Below are 27,835 nucleotides of genomic sequence, written 5' to 3'. Positions count from 1 at the left end.
TTCAAAACAAGCCAAGCTCCTCACTGCCCTACTACCAAAAATCACCCAGTTCCACTGGTTGCCTGAGGCCCAGCACATATTTGAACAGCTAAAGCTTGCCTTCATCACTACTCCAGTATTGGCCCACCCAGACATGACAAGTTTTCGACGCCTCTAGCACAACGATCAGTGCAGTCCTCTCCCAGAGGCATGGCCCCTAGCAAATACTGCACCCCATCTCCTACTAATCAAGCAAGCTTACCTCTGCTGAGCGAAACTATGAGATTGTGGACAAGGAGCTCTTGGAAATTAAGACCACCTTCAAAGAGTGGTGACATTACTTGGAAGGGGCCCATCACCCGGTTCAAGTATTTACTGATCATAAGAACTTAGAGCACCTGTGCAGGGCCAAGGCCGTAAACCAACAACAGCTCTGGTGGGCTTTAGTTTTCTCCTGGTCAAATTTACCTTGACCCACCAGCCTGGAACTAGAAATGGCAAGGCTGATGCCTTGTCCCAAAGATATGGCTCCGACACAACACAAGGCCACAGTCTGGAACCAGCCCACGTTATCAAGTCCCATAATTTCCTCAATGCGACTCACCACCAGGACCTGTTCACGCTCATCCACTCTGCCTCTGTCTCTGGAATTCCACTCAGTGTGCTGGCCATTATCAACCCAAAACCACACAATACCTGGGAAGGGATGATGTTTGTAAGGGACTGCATCTATGTTCCCCCAGGACCTGTGAGAGTTGCTCTTCAACTATGCCATGACTCCACCCTGGCAGGACATTTAGGGTGATTTAAAACCTGACAATTAATATCCTGGTTCTTCTGAGGGCACCGTATGTGCCGCACGAAAGAGACCTTTGTTGCTTCTTGAGAGGTGTGTGCCTGCACCACGATCCCAGACCAGAAACTCTGCAGTCTGTTCCAACCTCTGGACACCCTATCTTGGTCCTGGAAGACCACTTCCTTAGACTTTGGGGTGGAACTACCAGAATCAAGTAGTTTCACAACTATCCTGACAGTGGCAGACTGCTTTACTAAAACGGCTCACTTCATTCCCTGCCTGGGGTTTACCCTCTGCAGGGGAAACTGCTGGGCTCTAGATAAAGGAAATAGTTTGTCTTCATGGGCTCCTGGGTCACATCACCTCTGACCAGGGCCACACTTTACTGCCTGTTACTGGCACAAGGCCATACGTCTATTAGAAGTCTACACGCACCTGTCCTCTGCCTACCATCTTCAGTCAAATGGCAAAATGGAAAGAATCAACCAGATCCTAGACCAGTACTCCCAATGCTACATCAATCATCACCATGATGACTGGCCTTCACTGTTACGATATGCTGAGTTTTCCTATAATAATGCAGACCATGCATCCACAGGCCACAGCCCCTTTATCAACTATGGGTACCATCCCTTATTTCACCCACAGCTACCCCCATGCTCCCCCAACCCATCAGCATCAGATCTAGTACAACACATCCATCATATCCAAGAGAAGATGTAGGGACATCTTGAAAAAGTGAAGGAAGACTACATGCAGACAAGCACAGACAAAAGGGTACGCTGTAGGACAAAAGGTATGGCTTTTTACAGAACACCTCTACATGGACAAACCCTCTTGGAAACCGGACTTTGTTCTTTGGCCTGTACTGGATTTGGCAACAAATCAACTTGGTCACCTTCGAGCTCCAGCTCCCTTGGAGTTTACCCTATATTCCATGGCTCACTTCTAAAGCCCTACGCTGATAACACATTTCCCCAAAGACCCCAATCACCACCCCGACCAGTGCTAGTACAAGGTCAGGAGGAATACATTGTTCACAAAGTCCTCAATTTTAAGATCAAGTGGGGCAAATTATGGTACCTGATAGACTGGGAAGGTTACAGCCCAGAGGAATGCACTTGGGAGCAAGCAGAAAATGTTTACACTCCTGCCCTGGTTTGGGCCTTCCATAGGAGCCACCCTGAGAAACCTGGACCCACGTTGTCAAGAGGGCACTCCTAGAGGTGTGGGTGGTGTCATGACCCATGGATCTCAAACCCAGGTCTGCAGGTTTCATGGGAGCAACAATACTTCAACCCTCAACCTGGCAGCCTGGTGACAGTGGCTTACCTGGGACCCATGAAGTCCAGCCCCAGAATGAGGCTCTGCCCCTGAAGTTTGATTGGCCCAATGGCTCTACTTAAGCCAGTGGCAGCAACAAGAAGCTGTCCCAAGCTATTGGGCTCCACCATGCTCTGGACTGTGTGCTTTCTGCCGTTTGATTTCCTGGCCTCCTTACCCAGCTTGACTCTTGGCATCTGCCTTGTGGTTCCTGACCTCCATTTTGTTTCCTGTCTCTGACCCCCTGGTAGCCTAACCTGGCCTGAGTCTGGTTCCTGACTCATGGTTCTCATCTCTAGTTTGTCTCCTGCTTCTGATCTCCTGACCCAGCTGACTCTTGACTCCTGTCTCATGACTGCAGACTCGCTCCCACTATTAGGTCTGGCTGCCCATGATATGACCACGACAAACAGTTTCTTCTGTTATTCACCAAGTAGTTGATATGTATTTCTGGAGAGGAAACAGGGGCTAAACATTGGCAAACAGAGAAATAGTGGAATCTAACTGGATTTAAGATAATAAATAATCATAACTGGACTGTCTTAAGGACAGCTCCTTAAATGGCTTCTTTTAAGGAACTCATTTAAGTATTTTTTTCAATTTTCATAGGATTTAGTTAAGGTTGCTTACTTTGCCCAACTATAAACTGTTAAGGTTATTAAGTAGTAGACAGGCTTCATTTGCTCTTGAACTATTTTGCTCATACATAAACAGTTTTAAGTATCTAATAAGATACTAAAACTGAATTCACAATAATTTTGGGAAATAATAAACTTTGGTCTTAACTTACCAAGAGAAAGGCGCCTCCTCAGAGGCGGTTCACTCTCAAGGATGTAATCTCTGTTAAACTCTCTCCACAGAGAGACATACACAAGAGATTGTAATAGTAGTAACCAGTTTAATTTGTGTTCAGTCATTTGATGTTCAGTTTAATGTTTTCTTTTCCTTTCTTTAATAACAAAATAGCTGTGGTTAATAATTGTGATTATGTTGTATGTTCTTCTCTTGATAATGGTATCCTCTAAGGTATGTTAAAGAACAAGAGCCACACCCTTGAGCCAGCAGGAAGAGAAACAATTAGTAAGAGCTGGTCTACCATTTCATGTTTCTCTAAACCAAGGGTTCTCACACTCGGGGTCGTGACCGCTCAGGGAGTTGTGAGGTTATTATACGGGGGTCATGAGCTGTCAGCCTCCACCCTGCTTCGCCTCCAGCATTTATAATGGTGTTAAATATAAAAAAATTGTTTTTAATTTATAAGGGGCAGGGGGTTTGCACTCAGAGGCTTGTTGTATGAAAGAGGTCACAGATACAAAAGTTTGAGACCCACTGCTGGTTTTCAAACTTTTTCCATTTGTGAACCCCTAACATATTTCAAATAGAGGTGCGGACCTCTTTGGAAATCTTACACATAGTCTGTGGACCCCCAGGGGTCCAAGGACCACAGGCTGAAAACCACTGCTCTAAACTAAATATATTTAAAAAAATAATTTTTAAAAATAAAATTGTTTGAAGTCCAACAATTTAAAACTACTTTCAATCCCAGTGGGAAATGAAAACTACATGTGAGCTCTTCTAAACCAAATACAGCAACTGCCAATGACACCTACTGGTAAGAATAAAGAATTAAATTATTCTTTCTAATTGCATAATACAAAAGAAAGGTACAATATGGAATAAAAATAGTAGTCATTGCTTTATTACTCAAATTAATTATTTCATGCAAACACTACACCTCTACCCCGATAGAACGCGAATTCGGATATAATGCGGTAAAGGAGCACTCCAGGGAGGCCGGGACTGCACACTCTGGTGGATCAAGGCAAGTTCAATATAACGCAGCTTCACCTATAACGCGGTAAGATTTTTTGGCTCCCAAAGACAGCGTTATATCAGGGTAGAGGTGTATCTCATTTTTATTTAGGTTTGTTTTGGATAAATGTTTTAACTTTTATATCGATTTTCAAATTATGCAACACACTAGGAAAAAATGGAGTGTAAGGAAAGTTAAGATAAGTTCAACACAGGATGAATGCATGCTTACATGAGGCTCAATAAATCTGAATGATCAACAAACTAAACTGTATCCTGGGATATTCTGGGTCTTTGACAGGTTTGCTTATGTATTTGCATTAAGATTAAGAAGAAAAAAAAGGTTCCAGCATGAGATACTTTCTTTGAAATCCCAGAAAGGGCTCATGAGTTGTGTTCACATATGTCCTGATGATATTAAAGTGACCAAATGAAATCTCTGTTTGGACCCAATGGCTGAAGGAATAGCTTGCACTGTTCTAGATGAGATGATGATTGCAGTGACTGCATAGTAAAATGATTTATTAAAAATAATTATTTCAGGAAAAGCCACCAACTAGATGGTGTCAGAGCCTACTAGATAAGCAATAAAAACCAGCCCATCCAAAGATCTGTAAAAAAAAAAAAAAAAAAATGTAAAGAGCAGCATAGCAAAGCAAAGCTCCCACATTTTCAAAATATACCAGGGGGATTTAGCCACATGGCTTTCACTAAACTCCATGGTTATTCTGTGGATAAATTCATGTGAATCTTATTTAAAATCCAAGGATAACAGATCACAAGCTAGTTATCAAGTGCTCCCTATCAGATATCCACAACAGAACAAGACATATGAAGAAAAGGAAGATTGTGTTTTTAACAGTAAGTTAAAATGAAATATGGTATTCCTGTATCAGGCCAATTTTTTTAATTGTTCCTAATGTTATAATAAAAAAATGAAAATACCTTACATTTATTAAGAATATCACTTAAAAGTGTTAAGTAATTATTTACATTTCAAATTAGTAAACTTATTGTACAACTTAGAATAAACAATACTTAAAATTCTGGAAACTATTTAGATGTGTTGTATGTTCACTATAATACGAAGGAAGATAGGTAAACACACACACACAACCAAATAAACATGCACCCCCCATCCACACTGAAACAGCAGACTTGAAAACTGTTGTCATCTCCATTCCAGTTTCAACAGCAGCAACACTTCAAAATGCTCTGTACAAAAGGAATCATGCCAACGGCCACTGTTGTATGTTTTGTGTTTGAGTCTGCATCTATCTTGGAAATTTTTATCATGGTCTTCAATCATTCTAGCCTTGTTTATCTTGCTTATGTGCTGTGCTGAACTGGCGTGCTCCCGCATGAGAGAGAAACTGAACTTTCTCCAGTCCCGTATTGTAATGAGGATGTATTAGACAAGAACAGGAGAAGTTCTGAAAGGAAATACTGTTATGGGTAAGACTCGGTTTATTGTCTGTGTACTGTTATTCTGATGTAGACTGTAAGTCTTGTGAGAGAGGATACTCATGTTTGGTCTTTGTGGAACAACTCATCCGCTCTAGGTACTATTTCTGAATATGATCACTGTCTAGTTTGCTATAAATTACAAACCCTAAACACAGTGAGGTACCTCAAATTTATGCAGTTTTGTAAATAAATGTCCATGAATAGCAAACATCTACTTATGGAAAGTAAATGTCAAAATTATTCATTCCGTTTGACTTATTCATAAGACATACGTTCTACCTATGGGAAACAGACAAAAACATACAGGAAATTCCTTCAAGGTGTAATAAATAAACAGATTAGTCAATTTGGAAAACATACATAAGCAAGATAAATTAGCAAGTGAATAAGATATTCACTATAGAGTAGAAGTATTGGAAGTAAAGTGTTCTAATTCAGGATGTTTCAACAATATGGAATATGCTAGTTATTCTGCATTATACATTTGTTCCACCAAGGGGAGCCCACACCACACAAATGTGTGCCTCAGAAGAGAGTATTTCTTCAGATCAAAGTACAGTAGTTCTCTTCATTGCTGGTCACAGTGGCAGCTCTAGCTTTTTTGCTGCCCCAAGCACCGCAGGCAGGCTGCCTTCGGCGGCATGCCTGCAGGAGGTCCCCGGTCCCGTGGATTCGGCGGCATGCCTGTGGGAGGTCTGCTGGTCCCGTGGATTTGGTGTACCCGCCGCCGAACCCGCGGGACCGGTAGACCTCCCGCAGGCAAGCTGCCGAAGGCTGCCTGACTGTCGCCCTCGCAGGAACTGGCAGGGCGCCCCCTGTGGCTTGCTGCCCCAGGCATGCGCTTGGAGCACTGGTGCCTGGAGCTGCCGCTGGCTGGTCAGCACAGCTTATTTATTTTATGTTAGTTTCAATAAGCCTTTGTTGGCAATTTTTTAAAATGTAAGTGAAAACAAATTAAATTAGCAATAATACTTAGCCTAATCCACAATAAGTGACTTGTATTTAGTCTCTTTGTTAAAGGTCAGACTTCCAATTGAGGATTTCCATTTTCGTACCTTCATTACATTGCAGGAAAAGCTTTGTACATGCAATTATTTGCAGGCAAAGTTTAGGACATTTAATACTGCAAGTACTTAACTTGCCAGCCCAATCAATTACAGAGATGTCTAAATGAGCAAAAAGGGCACCTGCAAATACTTGTGGTTGCAAAAACGCCAGGGCTTGTAAGAGGCCTAGATAAAGGAAGGCTGAAAATTTGAAAATAAGATTCTATTTCTCATGATCAATTCTATTCAGATTTCTTTAACTATATATGCTTCAAGTGGATATGGAATATGTGCTTTTTATGTACCTTAAGACACATCTGAAAACCATTGAGAGGTGATTCAGCGGGTAGGGAATTAACATAGAATTTATTAGACCTGAGTTCGAGTCCCTGCTCCTCTCCAGACTTCCTGTGTGATTCTGGGCGTGTCACTTAGTCTCTCTGTGCCTTAGTTCCCCACCTGTAAAATGGGGATAATAGCACTTCCGTGCCTCACATGGATGTTGTGAGGATAAACACGTTTTGTGAAGCACTCAAGATACTACAGAGATTTGGGCAGGGGAGAGGAGAAGGAAACTGCATAAGTACCTAAGATTGAAAGTTTGCTGTACGGTCTATCTAACACATCAACATAGGAGATAAAAACATCTAATAAAAACATATTGTTCTAACAGTTTTAAGCATTAATACTAATATTTGCAGTTGGCTTAAAAGCTATCAGATTTGAAATGGTTTCAAATGATTATGCTTAAGCTTGTCTACACTGTTCTCATTTTATTATGACAGTATAATTATACTGGTAGCCCTAGGTTAGCACAGATCACATTACTTAATGAATTTCTATCAACAAGGATAAAAAACACATCTAGAGCTGGATCCCCAATCGGTGTTGTCCACTAAACTCAACTGAGTTACGCCAATTTACAAATGTCTGAATATGTGACCTATCCAGTTTTTAATATACAAGTCAGCAGGCTGGATTCTCCACTGTCCTGTGTCTTTGTGGTCCTTTACACCTGAGGAAAGCAAGTGCAGTTGGGTGTAATTTGTACACACAAATCAGAATAGCATTTTGATGACAGCACCAAATAAAAATGGCAGCATTTTGCCCCCATTTTATGAAAGAACTTTGATGTATATTTCTCCCCCAATATCCAGAGATTTCTTCAATGATCCATATGTTCTTCAATGGAGCCATTCACTACAATCTGTTAATCAGGTTTTATATTATGTAATTGCCAATATTTTTAATGTTTGATCATTGTCTCTTAGATGTTCAGCGATTGAATTATCTTAGTGGGAAGGAGAGAGGGCTGAGTATGTAAATAACATTATTTCATACGTTGTAAGTATTGTAATAAAATTATTGTAGAAAGGTTTTACAAAGGTTAATGTTTAGATACACTAAAATGTTAAAAATTGACAATTTTTAAGATGATTCTAGTTCAGCTTCAAGGTGCAAATTCTATCTTTTGTATCCTCGGCTCCCATTCATTTCAATGGGTGACACACACATGAAACCAAGTGCAGAACTTAATTCCAGAATCATAGGCGCCAACTTTCTCCGGCGTCGGTGGGTGCCCACGCTCCCCCGCCCCTGCCCCACCTCCACCCTGCCACTGGCCCCGCTGCTATTCCAACCCCAACCCCAAAGTCCCCACCCTAACTCTGCCCCCTCCCTTCCCCTACTGGATCCCTTCCCCAAATCTTTGCCCCGGCCCTGCCTCTTCCCCCAGTGCGCCACGTTCCCCCTCCTCCCCGCCCGCGAATCAGCTGTTTCCAGGCGCAAGCGCTGGGAGGGAGGGGGAGAAGCAGGATGCAGCAGTGCGATTGCGGAGGAGGTGGAGGTGAGCAGGAGCAGGGCGAGGGCAGGGAGCTGCCGGTGGGTGCTGAGCACCCACCAATTTTTTTCCGTGGGTGCTCCAGCCCCGGAGCACCCATGGAGTCGGCGCCTATGTCCAGAATCATTAACAGGAAGAAACTAAGTTCTCTTGCTAAAAAAAAAAAAAAGCGCACACACACAAAAAAGCCAACTTCAGGCTGATTTCTACCTCAGAGTCTATAAGCAATTATAGATCTTTCATTATCTCTAGTACTTTATTGAAAGACTAGTAGAGTTGAATAAGTAATTTTTAACTTAGGAAATACTGTGTTAAATGGAGAGGTATTATGTTCTATACTTTAATTAAGCATGTGGAGACTAGAATTGTAATACTGTTCAGCAGCTTAAGAGTTTTAAGAATTTGACTTCAAACCACAGAATTCTGTAAATGACATGAACATTGGAGGCACTGAACATAATGAACAATGCAAGACAATTCAAAGGATTTGGATAGTTTAGGAGATCAGGCTAGGAGAGAGCAAATGCTGTTCATTTTTTAAAAATACACAATAAATCAGTCTGGGAAAAAGGAAACAATCTAGAGTTTATGTGCTAAATAGAGCAATCATCCATGAATACTGTTGGCTGTACAGGTCACTGTATGACTGGAAGGGTGCAACATAGGCAAAACATGGCAACAGGCCTCAAGAATCTAAGTTATTGTAACAGGGTCGCATTCACCTCTTGTGAGTGCTCCCGGACAAGTGTGTGCGCGCCTCTCTCTCTATCTGGTGCATCTTTGGTGAATCAGCCCTCCGGCCGAGTCGCACACAGTCTGTCTGTGTGATGAAAGCAAAGCAAAATCCCTCCCGGGGCACAAGTCCAACAGGCGTCTCTCTCAGTTCCCTCTGTAATGTCTCCCACAAGTTGTCCCTGCTCAGGGATAGAGCAGTCCCCCAGGGCTCCTTCCCTAGTGACAAAGTCTTTGCTTTCTTAGGGACTTTCTGGCCACAACTCTCCAGCTGGGCCATTGCAGTTCAATTCCCACCTCCGGGGGCAACTCAATGTCCAGGCCATTTCCCCCAGCCCTGGACCCGGGCACGCCCACTACTCTGCTGCTCTAACTCCCCGGGGCCACTTCCCCACAGCCCTGCACCATCTTCACCCTTACCTCAGGACCATGTCCTGATGAGAGTCCCCGCAACCAACTCAGGGTTCCTTTTCACTCTCCCTGCTTCTGGCAGGCAGCACTACTTCATCTGAGGTCCTGCAGCTCCCTCAGCCAGCCACACATCATCCATGCTCCTCCAGTTCTAGCAAGGAACTGAACTTGCTCTTACCCTGCAGTTCTTCTTATACTGATCTGGTGGGCCTTGATTGGCTACTTCCCACACTGCCGCTCTAGGCAGCTCGGAAGACCTCTCTACTGCCCTTTTCTGGGGCAGGGTGTGACAGGGCCACAAGGCCTCCAGCAGGCAGCCTCAGGGCCTAACTCCACCACATCACAGTTATGAAGAATGGTTAAGACAGTTAGCAAATTTCTTTTCCAATGAGAAAAATCTTTATAGGCTTTTGCTTGTTACTAGAATTCCTTTTATTCCTAAGAACCAGCAAGTCTGATTTTCTTCAATAATATACCAACTATCCATCCTTCTCATGCAAAGAAAGATGTTGGTAGATAATTCAGGTGTTTTTAAGTATTCCACATCTGTCAAGGTGGCCAGCTCTTTTTTTTCATTTCCCAAACTCTACCATGTGAACTATGGATGAGGACTTGTAATGATGGAATAGATTTCCCAATATTGGAAAGGACCAGGAAGACTTGTCTGACATTATCTTCATGATTCATACTAACTGAGCTTGCAACTCTTAGAGAGTGAAAAAAAAAATGCTAGCATGGTGCTAAAAATGCCAATACTTTAGTTTAAAAAGCTATCAGATCACCTTTTAGTGCTCCATCTCCATTTAAGTCAGAAGTGTAGGATTTCAAACTGTAAAGAATATTTGCTTACAGATTGCACTTAAAGATAGTTTTTCAACAATGTGCATAAATGGTGCCACCAAATGTGTTCTTTCAAAACACAAAAAACAAGTCTTATTCTTTAGCCTCATTTCTTAAGTTTCAGTTTTATAAGTCAGACAAGTGGGAGTTCTTGGCTGATGGATGAATGGTCAGAACAGATTTCTTATAGCCAGTTTCAAAGGGCTCAGCATGCACAACAAATTATTCATATATGTCCCTTGTTTAGCAATCAGAAGAACACTTGCTACATCATGTTCAACTTTTTTTTTTGGTGTGACAGCATTTTCATAAAAAAAATTTTTGAATTGTAACATATGGGCACATCTTGCATAAGATACAGTTTTGAATGACCATCACGCTTTTGAATGTCTCAGAATGTGACAGCTTTCTGAATGGCCTTTTTTTTTTAAATAATGCCAGTGATGATTTTTCTAATTTTTCATTTTCAAGGAAGCCATGTAATATTAGATTTAATTAAACAGCAGACAAAACAAAAAATACTTCATGCTACCATTATGTAGAGCATTCAGTGCATTGGATCCATTATCAGATATGACATACAGTATTATAATGTCCTCAGGAGAAAAGCCAAATTAACATTTTCATGCTGTGTCCCAGACTATGGGAGCTGCTTCAATCAAAAGCACTCAGACTCAACAGCTATCTACATAGCTGTGAACTTTACTGATGTCTGCACTGCAGTGGATCCACTGTGTATTCCCCAAATTCTGTTCCAGCACACACCAGGTTCAGACTGAAATGTGGGAAGTATTCTCGGGTGGGGGATGAGAGAGGAGAGTATTTACTTTGTGGTCAGAAATCTGGAAACTTCTTAGGAAATCACATTTAGTCTGCTCTTTGGTTAAAGAGATAAAAATTAAGAATTGTTCATTTTTGGTCATGGTTTGTTTGTTATGCATTGTGACAAATTTATCATATATGCTCTTGAATATTTCATAAATCTTAGGTACTCAGATATGTGGAGAGATACTGTCGTCTTCTTAGCACAATGTGATGCTGACTGAAAAAAACTCTCAACTTTCAGTATCTGAAAAATACAGCACCAAGTCCAGCACAAAAAATGTATGTAATTCTCTTATTCTCAAATGACACTGGAAAAATACTTGCACAGCAGCTATTGTTTTCAAACAGTCCAAAGATTTTGGTTGGAAACAAACTAAAACTAAAGGAAGACCGAGTGACCTACCTATCTATCTTTTTTACTTTGATTTCACTCAGTGAAAACACCGCTTTATTCACTAAAATATTTCTTCACCTCTGTTTGAATCCCTTCTTCGGAGAAGGGGATGCTGATAAGAACGCTGTTCAGTTAAATGTCTTTTCGGTGTCCTAGCAGTGACATAATGATCAGATTTGGTTTTCCTGCATTTTCTGCTCATGGACTTCTTAGACTGCGTACTCAGCATTCTTATTCACTAATTAACATGTACCATCTGAGTCTTTTGGTTTCTAATCCATAAGTTTTATTACCCATTACAACAAGCATATGGCTGAATGTCCTACATCTTTAGCTGTGTAGGGAACATAGCCAAACGTACAAATTATCTGAAAACATACAAATTAAATATGTACAGATCACCTACCATTGTCACTGTCCCCTTCAGATGGGATACTGTAGCTATAGTTGTCCCATGTTTGAGCCTGTGTAAGTTTGTTGAAGGAGATAGGAGGAAGAGTGAGGGGTGGGTCTGTTGCAGGGGAGTGAGAGCCAGTCCAGATACAGTAGCATACAGACCAGGAAAAACCACGGGGGTAGCAGCATTTCATATATGGTATGAAGAGTGCATGGCAATGAAGAGAATGCCATTCAAATGAGATTAATATAAAATGTATAATTTTGGAAGAAAAGAATGAAAGACGGTGTACAGAATAAAAAGAATGAAAAATTAAATGTTAGTATTTGTAAATCATACATTATACGTGCAGTTAATGCTGTTAATCTTAACAAGATTACTACAACATAGCACTTTACATAATTATGTTTACAACCAACTCCTATGAAGAAAAAGTACCCATAGATTTCATACTGTAGGCTAAAGAAAGGAAACCCTGACTCTGTGAATTGATGGGTAAATTTATCATAAGTGCAGTTGCAGAAGTAAAAACATAAACCAAGTAGAAAAACATTAGGAAATAAACATGTTAAATATTTCAGGTTTTCAGTGTTAGAAGAGCACTTTTTCCACAGAGTGGAATAAACACAGTTTAACAAAATTGTTAAGATTTTCCTGGGAAAGTTTTTATTTCAAGAATACTCATTTCTGTCTTGGATATACTACTAGTAGTTCATTGATCCTTTGGTTTTCCTTCCATCATGGAGAAAATCCCATGATCCTCCTGACTTTATTCTTTCCTTCTTCAGCTGTCATCTTCCAGCTCAAGCAGCACTATTTCTTCCCTCTCATTAACTTCCTCATCCACAATCCTAGCCACCTATTTGCCTTCCTTTTATAACGCTACTAAAGTCCTCCCCTCTTCTGCACTCTTTTTCTCTTTGCACAAGATCTTGCAGACTCTTTCAAAGAGAAGACTGGCAATGTATCCTCTCTCCTCAACACGGTCTTTCCTGCTACTACTTTTCTTCCTCCCTGTTTCTCCTCCTCCAGTTATCTATAACAAGGCTTCTCACCTGTGCTTCAAATCCCTCCACTAACCTCAGCAATCTCTTCCCTTTCCACCTCCAACCTACATTGTCCCATTCTCTCCCATCTTGATTACTAGATGTTCCTCCTCTCTAGCTTCCCCCAAACCCACACTGCCCGCCCCCATTTTATGGTCCTTACAAATCATAGCTGCTAATGATCATCTTCTTTGTCCACCACTCTCACCACCTCATCCCCCTCTTTAAACTTTTTATTGGCTCCCTGTTTTCCACCATGTACAATTTAAGCCGGGGGCCCTGATCCTGAATGAGGTCTTTGGATGCTATTACAATCACTGCCATGTTGCCTTTTTGAATGCCAAATTGTAATCCTAATTCAATTTAATTAGAGGAGTTGACAGTACCTCATAGAAATCTGGATACATTATAAACATGAAAATTAGCATTTAGATTTTAAAAAGGCAATGATCTATACCAGTTCAATGAAAAGTTATTTTTTAAATATTAAAATGGAAAAAAAAGCAAAAATAAATAAAGCCTCAGTAAAAAGCCTCACCCGGCTCCAAATAAAGCTACAGGTACTGAAAGAAAAAGAATTCGCCCTTTCTGGAATCTGACAGATTAACTAGAGTAGTTAAAAATAATACTGCAACCACCACCCTCTTTAAATCATTAGGTTTGGCTGCTCTTAGTGTTCTTTTCCTTAGAACTTGTCTGTTACAAACCTCAGTTCACTCTGCCTCTAGCTATTCCAAGCTCACTTATATCCTGTGGGATAAGGAGCCAGCTGCATCAATGAGTCAGCAAAACCTACCTAACACACTTCCAGCAGGATCAACACCTGCTAAAACAGTATGTGTCTGAAGCAATATTGCCAGCACTGTCAGTCTCATTTGTTAAAAATGATTCTCATGAGTTTCCAAAGTACACATATATCAGCCAATTCACTTCCTGGGAAGAAATTAAACGTAACAATAAATAAGAGGATGTAGAGTTACTATTTTTCTAACTAATGAGTAAGAGAAAAATAATTACTAATTGATTCTCAGTTACTCTTTGCAACGGACATAAAAAAAATGAGTTTCCAGCACATGTTCATGCAAACTAAATCTGCTTTAATGCGCTAGGACTACCAAAATGAAGGGACTTGATAACAGATGTGTATTTCAGAGTTATGTTTCAATTAAATAATTAACAGTCGAGTCTTCATTTCCTGTGGAATTTCTACTGCAAAAGGCCTTGTATCTTGATTTTTTTTTCAGTACTTAGTGTAGCTTTTGAGGACACAAGCATTGCTCCTCAGTTAGGCTTGCAAGCCACTCTGTTCAGTAAAAGTCATGAAAGAAAAACTAAGTAAAAATGGCACAAAAGTAGAAATGAATACTTTTGAATACTACAAAGAGTATTAGATGGTGTGGGTACATCCAACCAAGTTCTGAGTAAAACTAAGGTTTTATAGTGAATCAGATGGCAAAAAGTTTACGAAATTCTCAAATTTATCTACAATAGCACCACTATTACTAACAGTGCTTTGAATTATTTGAAAATCAAGAGTAAATCATGAACTGTTCTGAGATATTCTTGCTCAGAGTATGAAAGCGTTTCCAAGCAGCAGAATTATTGTTAAAAGGAAATTCATATTACTTAGTTCTTTACAATATTCAGTCATGTTCAAATGTTTTTCCAATCACTAGTGTGAATTAGAAAGATCTACTCTTCAAAAGTATATACATAAGACAGACTAATTCAAAATGCATTGAGTTTCTCCTTTTAACTTCTGTATAGCAGTTTGACCCTTTTTAAAAAAAGGATATACACCAAAAGGTCAAGATAGCATATTCATTACTTTCAAAAAACATTTTCTTTGAATACCTAATTAGGCATCATGTATGGATTTTTCCTCATGTTTTGGCGAGCCTTAAAATGTGGGTATAAAAATAACTTTTACCCATGAACACAGATCTAGTATGTGCTGATGGAGAAATCTAAGTAACTGTGGTTTATCCTCTGGAAGCAGGCTTTGTGTATGTACTTCAAAAAGCTGGAATCATTACCAGAAGTCTAGTACTCTGTTTATTTTTACCTTTCCTAGAGACATAAATCATTGTGACACAGTGAAATAATATCAAATAGAAAGCAAAACATTAATTTTAAGTAGAATCAAATAGGAAAAATAAAATAAAAACTCTGAAGGGCATGTTTAAATATATTTTGCTTTTCCCCCTCTGGTATTTTCTTTTCTATCACATATCTTTCTTATTTCTGTTTTTGTTTTCCAGAGCAGGATTTATAAATTTTCGTTAGAATCATTTAAAACAAATCTTGCACTGTTATTAAAAAAAAAAGCTATTAAACCTCAACTCTAAACTGAACTGAAATCTATAATACCAACTTTAATGGTGCACACAGCATGTTTGGCTTCCAAGACCAGCTCTACAGCAATAAGGATGTAGGTAATTAAGAAGCAAACACTGTCTGGAAGAGTTTAGATGTAGACACCACTGTAAATCAATCTAAGCTACGTTGACTTAAGTTCTGTATCTTTACCTAAATAACAAGTGTAACTGAGGTCAGCTTACCTCATTAGCATAAACCAGGCCTCTCACACTAATGTTATATCATGGGAAAAGACATTGGGCCTGATTCTGATTTCACACCAGCATAATTCCATTCTTTTACTCTGTTGTAAATCAGGAGTAATTCAGTTGAAACCCATGAAATGACACTTGCAAAACCGGCGTGCGCAAGCTCAGACCTATTAAGTAAAGCACTATGCAATAATGACTTTCAGGTTGTCTGTTCAATATTATATGAAAAACAACAGAGACATAAGGGCTAAATTACTTAACATATATACAAAATAAGAGGTCCTTTTTTTTTTTTTTTACATACTGAGTAGTCAGGAGTGGAGGGCATTGATATGTTGGCATATATTTAAAATTAATTGAAGCAGTAAGGATACACAGGAATGCTTGTACTTTTCAATTTGTAAAGCCTTTAAGCCTTGGTTCTGAACAAATCTAAATCTTTTGGGTATCCTGGTTAAGTTCCCATAATCTCAACTGAACGGTGAATTTAAATGCTCTCAATAATGACACCATTTTGGTTCAACATTTTCTTTGTTTCATTATCACTTTTTTTTTGTTTTAATAAATTCTAAGGGTACAATTTCTTATAATTCATTCAAATATGAAAATGTGCTGCTGTTGCTGAGATATTTCATTACGAAAGCTACAAGCTCGTAGTGGTTTACCGGCATTCGATTAAAGGTATTAGTGGTGAAAGAAAAACCACAATTACATTTTTAGGAAGCTGAAATATATTAAAAAAAAATCTAAGCCATGATATACTTCAAAGACAACGTGAGATGACTTCTAATATTGCATATTTCAGCAAACAAAAGATAAAAACAATGTCATCCTACATCTGATCCCATTTTAAAAAGAGATTATTAATTCTTAATACCCTAGCAATTAAAATTGGTTTATATGAACACACTAATTAAAATGTCAATGATTATGCATTTAGCACATCACAAATTCATTCTACTACAGACTGCAGCTATGTTAACACCTAATTTGATATTTATACATACTCCTATGGAAAAACTCATGAATATATTTTCAGAGCAATGCACAATAATTACCCAAATAAACCTTGTTATCATATACATTTATTTATTCACAGCTTTAAAATGTATCTCTATATGTCAACCAGGTGAACATAGGATTTAAATTGGTGCATCAGGCAGATATATGGCGTTTTTATATATGGAAAAAAATGAGGGATGAAAACTGATCCATATAAAATGTGCTGAAAAGTTAGTACTTTTACTGTACTTTTTTTCAGTGTTTTTGGGACAGTGTTTTCACCTCCTTTCTTACTAAATATGTATCTATTGTAAGTGAAGAGTCACCACCAGTAAGCACAGGATTAAGAAACTAAAAAGAGACTTGCTGATTCCTGTTGGATGGGGATAAGATATAAGAAAACAAATGTCCTTGAGTTTGCTGGAGAAGAAGCCCTATTGTAATTTATTCTCTCTCACAATCTTACCTGATCGTGGCTTCAGGCCAAAAGGAGCTGTGTTGTTTGTAGTAGGAGATTGTGTGGGAGTTTTTTCCTTACTCTGTGTGTTTCAAGATAGATATGAGTAAGAAACTGTACATCTCAGCATAATTGTTTACACAAAATATAGAGGTTTAATCATGCAGCATTACAATTATTTCCCCCAAATTGTTAACATTATAGGCTCAAATCCTGCAATCCTAATTCATTCTTTATTCCATCAAATCTCCTGGTGACTACAAAGGGGATTCTGACCAAGGCTACATCTACACTACGGGGGGGGTGGGGGGGGGGGGTGTCGATTTAAGATACGCAAATTCAGCTACACGAATAGCGTAGCTGAATTCGACGTATCGCAGCCGACTTACCCCGCTGTAGGGACGGCGGCAAAATCGACCTCTGCGGCTTCCCGTCGACGGCGCTTACTCCCACCTCCGCTGCTGGAGTAAGAGCGTCGATTCGGGGATCGATTGTCTCATCCCGATGGGACGCGATAAATCGATCCCCGAGAGGTCGATTTCTACCCGCCAATTCAGGCGGGTAGTGTAGACCCAGCCTAAGTAAGAACTGAGGGTTTGTCCCACTGTTCTAATTTCATCTGATTATTTTTCAGTTTTCTTTCACATCATCACTTTAATATTTCACATGAACAATAATTCATCACTATAGTGCAGGATTTTAGAATGAATAAGAAAAAACGCTCCTTCCTTACATACATTCTGTTCTTTCATTGCATCAACACCCTTCCTTGCCTAACTGCTTTGTCTACTGTTTTGTGAAATTCTGCGGAGGGAAAACCAGCACAAATCCAAGCAACAAAAACCAGAAAAGGGGATGTTACTTAGACACTTCAGAGCATCTTTCTACCTCCCCCTGGACCTTGAACTGGGTCTGCAGACCTATGCAGGAGGAAAGGAAGAAGTACAGCAATGGGTGGAAGAATATGGGGGATAAACACTGTACCCTTCTGTACCATGGAGAGCTAAGACTGGAAAGATAGTACAGTATAGGCACACACAAATACCAGTGGTATCTCACCTCATTGTGCGAACTGCATCCTCCTATATTCCAGACAATCAGATCATTCTGCATGTTTGAATAGAAATAAAGTGGGTGGTTCAGTAAGTAAATGTATCATACATTAAAAAGCATTTTGTTCACAAGTAGGTTTACATTGCCACACAGAGAGATTTAGGGAACCTATGCCATCCTACCCACACTTTCATCAAGGAGAATTAGAGTGAATAGGTACTTAAAGTAAAAACTACAGTACAATCCTAAACGAATAGGAATAATATTTAGCATTTATATAATACTTTTCTTCTTCAAAGACTAGTTAACCTTTCAGTGAAACAATTCTTTTTCTTGAAGAACACGCGTACACATTTCTATTCTTAAACGAGCTAGTGACAGTCTCATTAAAACAGAGGAAACTTTGAGTTTATTAAATTTTCCTCATTTAGAACAGAAATAAAAGTAATTTGTAGACTTTTAAAAATAATCTAGCACTATGTAAGTTGGTGGTTATATTTGATTCATAAGTTATACCATTTTAATACAGAGTTCATGGTTCATGGTCAATATTTATGGGTGTTCTATGGAGTTCATAATTTAAACAAGCATCAAACAAAACTATTTTAATATAGATTTAAAGATTTACCAGGAGTCAGTTCTATAATAATGGTACAACTGATCTTTTGCCACTTCTTTAAACGTAATCAGACTGACAATGTATGTTGCATATTTCACAACATGACTTTATCATTTATATGTAAGCCAGTGGGCAGATACACCAGCTATGGAAGGCAAAATAAAGGCCAAACCACAGTTCAATGCAACACCTTTTTCTCAGGGCCAGCTTTAGTATTGCAAAAAAGTTTTGGAACAAACATAAAGCAATGCAGAACACTTGGTCCCAACCACTAAGACTGCTTCCACCTTTCAGCAAGCTGGGATGGGAGAAGAGACATCCTTCCTCCCTGCATAGCCTTTCCTGTGTACCTCCGAGTCCTCTTGTCAAGTCTTCATGAAAGGACTCCCCTCAGGGTTTTAATCAACCCTTATCTTCTCTAGACTGAATAAGAGCATTCTAAGTCAGTAGACCCCTCTTCATGTGTCCTGCCTGGAGATAACAGCTTTCAACAACCCCCCAGCTAAAGAGGTCTATGTCCTTGTAACAGACATCCTGGCACTACCTGCTCAACAGATCAGATCTGTTACAGTATAGAATAATCATGCGATATCAAAAAAGTCACTTTCATAATATGGATATGTTGTGACACATGCTCTGTTAATATCACTAACACCGTCAGAAGTTTGAATCTGTACACAACACTGCTGATAGGCGGCTAAGACTAGGATACACAAAACCAGCATGCTAGGTGGGAAGCTCCATAAACTAGCCAACAGGAAATGCTGACAAGAGGTGCATCCTAAGCTCCGTTCCCCTCAGGAGTTTGGCACCTAAGTCCAGGCTATAGGGAGGCAGGTCTCTCTGCTAGCAATCCATAGACAGGAACCCGTCTCTTGGAGTCATGGAGCTTCGGTGCCTAAGTCATTTCCTCTGCAAATGAGTTAGATGTCTTGTTTACTTCACACAAAGCAGCTAGAGAAGGCAGAGGAGGAGCTGGTGGTGCTCACCTAACTTCTAGCTCAGTGGATCCAGCACTCACTTGGCATGTGGGAGACCCAGGGTCCAATATCCTGCTCCAATCAGTATTTAATTATTAATCCAAAGCAGAACAGCTTCAACAGGAGAGATTGAGGGAGCCCCACAGCAAAATATCCCATAGACCAGTGGAGAGAACACTCTCCTGAGAAATGTGGGAGACCCCTGTTCAAATCCTCTCTCCCCCTCTACCTGAGGGGGGAACTGAACCCAGGTCTCCCACATCCCACGCAAGTGCTGACAGCACTGGGCTAAAAGTTAGAAGATGGGCAGGAGCACCACCTTCTCCAGTGGTCTGATTTTGAATGGGGCCTGACCCAGTAGGTGGTCTCTGAGCACATCTACTGGATCAAGCCCCACAGTGAGACAGGTACTCCTCTGCCTTTCATCCCCCAGTTCATGGATCACACCGGGGCTTAAGCATGAGAAAGGCATCCCAATGCCCAGAGTGAAGTGGCAGTGCATATGCCAAGAGGCAGAAACACCAGCAGCTATGGAACTTTTACAGTGAAAATGTAGGAGTTTTTGAATGAGTTTAGCTCACTACAGAGTCAGGTGCCAGCCAAGCAGTGGTTTTGAAGATCACAGTGAAGTCTAAAATTGGGACTTATGCACCTATGGACTGGGGTTTAGATGACTAAATACCTTTGCATATCTGGGCCCAAGTGCCTCCAACTCCTATTTGACTTAACTGATATTTGAGGGAACTCAGGACCTTCCAAGAAGTGAATAGCAACTTCCAGAATCAGCTCTATATAAGTATTCAGAGGAAGTCAAGATCCTTAAAAATCCATTGAAATTTTCATTGTTTAGTAAAGTAGAAAACCAAAATATATTTAGATTCTAAGCTAGCATTATGTGCACTCTTAATAACGCACTCAGAATAGGTTTCAAAATGGTATTATATGTGAGATAGAGCTTAGTGACCCCAAGGACTAAGAATACACTAAGTCAAGCGATTAAAAAAATTAATCGTGATCAATCGTGTTGTTAAACAATAATAGAATGCCATTTATTTAAATATTTTGGATGTTTTCCACATTTTCAAATATATTGATTTCAATTTCAATACAGAATACAAAGTATACAGTGCTCACTTTATTTTTATTATAAGTATTTGCACTGTAAAAATAAAAAATAGTATTTTTCAATTCGCTTAATACAAGTACTGTAGTGCAATCTCTTTATTATGAAAGCTGAACTTACAAATGTAGAATTATGCACACAAAAATAACTGCATTCAAAAATTTAAAAATGTCAAATTTTAGAGCATACAGGTCCATTCAGACTTACTTCTTGTTCAGCCAATCGCTCAGACAAACAAGTTTGTTTACATGTGCAGGACACAATGCTGCAGTAAAGTAAAACACGCGTTTGCATGGCACTGTTGTAGCACTGCAAGATATTTATGTACCAGATGCGCTAAAGATTCATATGTTCCTTCATGCTTCAACAACCATACCAGACGACATGCGTCCATGCAGATTATGGGTTCTGCTCAATAATGATCCAAAACAGTGCAGACCAATGCATGTTCATTTTCATCATCTGAGTCAAATGCCACCAGCAAAAAGGTTGATTTTCTTTTTTGGTGGTTTGAGTTCTGTAGTTTCTGCATGGGGGTGTAGCTCTTTTAACACTTCCGAAAACATGCTCCACAGCCTGTTCCTCTCAGATTTTGGAAGGCACTTTAGACTCTTAAACGTTGGGTCAAGTGCTGTAGCTATGTTTAGAAATCTCACATTAGTACCTTCTTTGCATTTTGTCAAATCTGCAGTTTGTTCTTAAAACAAACAACATACTGGGTCATCATCCGAGACTGCTATAACTTGAAATATATGGCAGAATGCAGGTAAAACACAGAGCAAGAGACATAGAATTCTCCTCCAAGTAGTTCAGTCACAAATTTTATTAATGCATTATTTTTTTAACGAGCGTCATCCGCATGGAAGCATGTCCTCCGGAATGGTGGCCAAAGCCTGAAGGGGCATACAAATGTTTAGCAGGTAAATACCTTGCAATGCTGGCTACAAGAGGGCCATGTGAACGCCTGTTCTCACTTTTAGGTGACACTGTAAATAAGAAGCAAGCAGCATTATCTCCCATAAATGTAAACAAACTTGTTTGTCTTAGCGATTGGCTGAACGAGAAGTAGGACTGAGTGGACTTGCAGGCTCTGAAGTTTTATATTGTTTTGTTTTGGAGTGTAGTTATGTAACCAAAAAAATCTACATTTGTAAGTTGTACTTCCACAATAAAGAGTTCACACTACAGTACTTGTATGAGGGGAACTGAAAAATAATATTTTATCATTTTTACAGTGCAAATATTTGTAATAAAAATAATATAAAGTGAACATTGTACACTTTTATTCTGTGTTGTAACTGAAATCAATATATTTGAAAATGTAGAAAAACATCCAAAATATTTAATAAATTTCAATTTAATAAAATTCTATTGTTTAACAGTGCGATTAAAACTGCGAGTAATCGCGATTAATTTTTTTAAGTGTGATTACTTGTTTTGAGTTAATCATGTGAGTTAACTGCGATTAATCGACAGCCCTGGTGGAAACATGCTGTCAAGGCTGCTTCCCCACTCTGAACTTTAGGGTACAGACGTGGGGGCCTGCATGAAAACTTCTAAGCTTAACTACCAGTTTAGATCTGGTCCGCTGCCACCACTCCCATGATACAAAATTACTCAAAATAGTTAAGTCCAAAGCTGACTGAAGAGTTACAAAGGGATCTCATTGAACTACGTCACTGGGTGATAAAATGGCAGATAAAACTGAGTGTTGATAAATGCAAAGTAATGCACATTGGAATATATAATCCCAACTATACATACAAAATCATGGGGTCTAAATTAGCTGTTACCACTCAAAAAAGAGATCTTGAAATCATCGTGGATAGTTCTCTGAAAACTGCTCAATGTGCAGAGGCAGTCAAAAAAGCGAAAGGGGGCTAGGAACCATTAGGAAAGACATAGAGATGATAAAACAAACTATGATAATGCCACTATATAAATCCACCATACACCCACACCTGGAATATTGAGTACAGTTTTGATAGCCCCATCTCAAAAGAGATATATTAGAATTGAAGAGGTGCAGAGAAAGGCAACAAAAATGATTAAGGGTATGGAACAGCTTTTTCACGAGGAGAGATAAAAATGTCTGGGACTGTTCATCTTAAAAAAGAGATAACTAAGGGGGGATATGGTAGAGTTCTATAAATTCATGAATGGTAATGGAGAAAGTGAATAGGGAAGTGTTAACAACCCCGTAACATAACATAAGAACTAGGGTTTCACCAAATGAAATTAATACGCAGCAAGTTTAAAACAAAACAAAGGAAGTATTTCTTCACACAACGCACAGTCAATCCATGGAATTCATTGCCAGGGGATGCTGTGAAGGCCAAAACTATAACTGGGTTCAAAAATGAATTAGATAAGTTCATGGAGGATAGGTCCATCAATGCTATTAGTCAAGAAGGCAGAGATGCAACCCCATGCTATGGGTTTCCCTAAACCACCAACTGACAGAAGTTGGGACTGGAAGACCGGGGAGGGGTTACTTGAAATTATCCTGCTCTTTCATTCCCTCAAGCAACTGGCACTGGCTACTGTCAGAGACAGGATACTGCGCTAGATCGACCACTGGCCAGACCCAGTATGGCCGTTCTTATGTTCATGCTAAGGCATAAACCCCCAAAGTAGTCACGTTTTAGCCTATAAAAGAATACTTCTCTCTGCACACCAATGAATAGGATAAAATTATTTGGAATCCCTTTTCAAGAGGTCCTATGACTAGAAAAATATGTTGTACCCAGGCTCCTCCATACCTGACTCAGTAGTTGCGTCTCATCCTGCTTACATGCTATTTTGGCTTCAGTCTTGGTTTTCTCTATAATCAATTCTCTCCTCTTCTGAAATTCTAGTTCCTCCTCAGCATTTTCATTCTGCAAGGTACACATCTGTTGAGACTTTATGCACAGCGCTGGGGATCAGAAACAAATACCCAACTTTTTCTTAACACACTCTTACAAGTAGTCCTGTACAAATACTGTGAAGACCAATCCAAGAGTGGAAGTGAACCATATAAAAATAAGAAGATAGACAATGCCAGTGCATACCAACAGATGATTCTGAATGCTTGAACAAATAATTTAACAAATAATACTGAGCTCACTGGATTGGATATGAACCTTAGAGTTCACTGGATTGGATATGAATCAAATAGCAAGCAGCAAATATTAAACTAAGTTCCAAATCAAAGTCACGTTAAAATTTTGTATAACTATAGTGATAATGGTTTGTAGAAATAATTCTTTGGTTTAATAGGCTGTATGGTTCTTTGAGATGGTTAATGATGAATGGTACTTTATAAATGTTAAATATTGTGTAATATATTAAAAAACATTAATGTATATAATGTTTCAAATGCTATTACTGGAGGTTAAATGTAGTACAACACATCATCTTCATGTTGCCAGGTTGGTGTGATTATGTGTAAAGCAGTACATTAAAAGGTCTGCAAAAGACTGGTACTATCCTGGCACAAAATATGACACTAGATATACAGTAGCAAATTTTGAATATTGACTTCAGTTTCAGCTCAGACCAGTTGAGAAACATTGGTGAGTTTGAAGATATATAGCACGGAGTCACCAAAGAGATTCATATTTTTAAGTACATGATCTATAAAATAAGTACTAACTCTGTTATAATTATTAATGTGTGCATGCATATCAAATGAGGAACATAATGGTGTAAGAACTTATTGATTGGATGTTCTCTGGTGCTCCTGCCCCGACAGTAGCATATACAAAAACTTAGGACACATATAGGGAGTTATTACTCTTCTGCAATAGCAATAAACAGCGAGAATTACAAATTCTTATTCAGTAGCCTCATGTACAAAGTGATCTTATCTAGGTGCCAGCTCTACAACCCACGTTTTAGTGCACTGTCATGGTGATGGTAGTCCATTGAACCCTCGGGCACAGTGAAAAGAGACCATATCAGGAGACTGGTTTTAGCTAGCATGGTTTTGCCCTCAGTGTGGACAGAGATAATTTGGATAAAACAGTTTCTGGAGACTTTTCTCTTCTAGTCTTCTGATTAGTTTACATACATTTGTGCCATACCCATATTGGGGGCAAAAGTTGTGCTGGTTAAAATGGTTTCCCAGTGCAGACTTTTTCATGGTGTAGACAAAACAACAGTGTCAAGGGGACAGATTATTACATAGCTCTTTCTCCTGCCCCGGAGATGGGGTTTGAGGCTCCCAGGCTACATTATAGTTTTCCAGCACTAGAAAGAATAGGGGTAGGAAGAAAAACAAATAAGAATGCATTTAGCAAAGGGCTACAGACAATTCATGTATTTTTATGGCCATTACAATACTTGAAGTATTTGGCTCAATAGGACAATTGCAGGTAGAACTATGATTGCAGCAACAAGTGTAGTCCCCACAATGAAGGCAAAGGACTACAGAGATTAAAAATAACAATCTCTGTACATTAAAAAAGTCCTTATGAGCTATTAAAAAAATTGTAAAAGCAAAAATTAATTTTACAAAATGATATGCAAAACTTCCAAAAGAACTACAGCTATATTTTTCTCTTGCAGAACACTAAATTTTGTTCATTTACTGGTCCAATAGCTAATGTAATTGGTGATCCATTTTCTGTCTCTCTTGGATATTTTGTAATATAGTGACAGCCTACCTGATAGATAGGAGCCTCCTCCATCTGCATTTGGCCACTGTATGTGGATATACAAAACACAACACATTAAATTTTAAAGTGTAGAATCTTGAATATGAAACTTTAGCAAATCCATTATTTTTCTGAAAAAGGAATATAAACACACTTTACTGTAGACTCCTGTAATTCTAAATCTGTTGCTGATTCCATGGGATACAGATTCACACCACTGCTCTCTGTAATATCCATGCTTAATCTGTAAGGTTTGAAATAAAAACAATGCACTGGGGTACATCTTTGATGAACATTCTATTAAATATTTAATTTTTAAAAATGGATATATTAAATCATGTTTTTCTTTTAACTTGTTCAGCTACTTACAATTCCCCATCTACACACCACTCACTTCAATACCCAAATGCAAGACTACAATATTAAACCTTGATCAGTAGGTTATGCAAATTCTTATTCAACTGTACATACGCAAATCCAACAGAATACTAGTTCCCATTATTCTTAGAAGTTGATTGGAATTGCCACAAATAGCAAAATACCAACTGGGAAATTAGTGCAACTTGCTCTTTACTGTTCGGACTATAGCCATATAGTTAAGCACATCTTAAAATCACAAAGAAAAAGAATAAGCCCTCCTACATATTTTATTTTCTACATTTCTCTTTACTGGTTTTGTATATACGTACAGCATGATTGGCTATCCTTAACAGCAGTATTTGAAATAAACGGCCCATCTGAATATTCACGGACAAGTGAGTATTGCAAATGTATTTGCTTCATAATATATATTCGGAATAAGAAACCTAGTTAAACTGAAATATTAAAACAACAATTCCTTACATTTTTAAATGTCTCTTCTCTGTTTGGTAGGGGAAAGATGTGTAGCGTTATGAGTTACAGCACTGAGTTATTAAGTGACAAACAGAATCATTTACAAGAGTGAGAACTGAAACCTTTTCATTGTTATGTTTAATTAATACATTTTTTAAACTAAAGTTGTTGTTTTTTTAAATAGCAACATTTGTTCCAATTAAAAGAGAATGCCTCAGGCGAGGTGCAGAAGCAATGCCACCTGGAATGTTGCATTACTGAATTCAGAACTAATTTGAACAAACTTTTCTAACTGGCGAGGTTATTTCTCTTTTATGAATCAAAAGCACCTGCCTTACCTAATTCAAACCAACAAACATTTCTAGAGACAACTGTCCAGCACAAGCTAAAGTAAATTCATCTGCTGAACTAAAAGGGGAAGTATTTGCAAAGTGAGCAGGCAATACATTTACTAGAACAACTGAAAAAACGGATCCTTTGTTCATTCACAAAGGGCCTGATCCTACTCCCACTGGGCAATTGTAAGTATAGAGTGGGGCTTATATCTTTTTCTGATGCATCCCAAGAAAAAGTTTAAATTAGGCTAGACAAAGCATCAGAAAAAGCATTGTGGGGAACAGTTCTGTGCAACTAGATGGCTGGATTAAATAGGTTTTCTTCATCTATAATTCCTATGCTTCTATTATATTTACAGCTTCTGTTAATACAATGGTCCCCAAACTGTGGGGTGCACCTCACTAGGGATGCCACACAGCCCCGCTCTGCCCCAGCCCAGCTCTCCCCCCAGCTGCACTTCGTTCCCAGCCCAGCTCTCCCCCCAGCCGCAACTCCACTCTACTTCCTGCTCCAACCCCAGGCCAGCTCCAACCCTAGCCCCAGCTCCACTCTGCTCCCCCCCCCCCCAGGCTCTGCCCCCAAGCCAGCTCCGCCTCTAGCCCCAGCTGCTCCCCCAAGCTCCTCTGTTGAGCCAACTGTGCAGTAATGAAGGGGGAAGGGAAGCATGGACAGATTCCATTTCTGGTGAGGGTCGGGGGATGGCGACAGGAAAAGTTTGGGCACCACTGGGAATCCTGTGCATACTATCCAGGGGAGATTATATCTAAGATACTCTTAGTCAAAAGGTCACATAACAATTAATTTTCTTTTTTTATGAACTTGTCAAGTTAAGAACATCTGATAACCCATTCCTGAAGAACACCTTGTATACTAACAAATAACTTGAACAGCCAAACATACTTTAATAAGAACATTCAGGTGACTGAACGACAGATGCAGGGATGAATTTAAATGTCAGGCCACGACTTAATTAATTTAACGTGGAATAGGGGTGCTATGCACCACCCCCTGCTTTCACATACCAGACATTTGACTGGTTCTATTGTGGGGTTACAAAACTCCCACCTTATAACCAATAAGTCAGGTTAGACCCTCCTCAAACTACCCCTAGGATTCTCCTCACTTTGGAATCCTCTCTACTGCTTCCTGAAGACCCGTTGGCCCCGTCTCATATAGGCATGAGGTCAACTAGCAAAACCCCATGTCTCATTTATCTCTGGGAACTGACCCTTTTAGAATTTACCTACAAGTTACGGCAAACTAGACAACCGTACCTTTCCTAATGTTAAACTTTCAATTTCTATTGCTTTCAA

The 27,835-nt window shown here is 39.3% G+C and overlaps 1 protein-coding gene across 16 annotated transcripts in view; it reads right to left on the bottom strand.

Moving 5' to 3' along the window:
- Window positions 1–27,835, bottom strand: part of LRCH1 (leucine rich repeats and calponin homology domain containing 1) — a 253,247-nt gene that overhangs the window by 41,993 nt on the left and 183,419 nt on the right. For 7 of the 16 annotated variants that reach the window (XR_010600758.1, XR_006172727.2, XR_006172725.2 and 4 more), the window contains 6 exons: window positions 25,507–25,596; window positions 25,362–25,398; window positions 23,475–23,591; window positions 17,997–18,044; window positions 16,947–17,019; window positions 11,872–11,976 (listed from right to left, as the gene is read on the bottom strand). Coding sequence is in view for 8 of the 16 variants with exons in the window: in XM_042842717.2 (XP_042698651.1) it covers window positions 11,872–11,976; window positions 16,947–17,019; window positions 17,997–18,044; window positions 23,475–23,591; window positions 25,362–25,398; window positions 25,507–25,596 (470 nt within the window). In the remaining 8 variants the exon portion in view is untranslated. The remainder of the gene's footprint in view (window positions 1–11,871; window positions 11,977–16,946; window positions 17,020–17,996; window positions 18,045–23,474; window positions 23,592–25,361; window positions 25,399–25,506; window positions 25,597–27,835) is intronic. The other 9 variants (XR_006172728.2, XR_508803.4, XM_042842720.2 and 6 more) reach the window with 3 other exon arrangements.

The sequence above is a fragment of the Chrysemys picta genome, chromosome 1 (genome assembly GCF_011386835.1).
Source record: "Chrysemys picta bellii isolate R12L10 chromosome 1, ASM1138683v2, whole genome shotgun sequence".
NCBI lineage: Eukaryota > Metazoa > Chordata > Testudines > Emydidae > Chrysemys > Chrysemys picta.
This window is presented reverse-complemented; position numbering and strand designations above follow the sequence as displayed.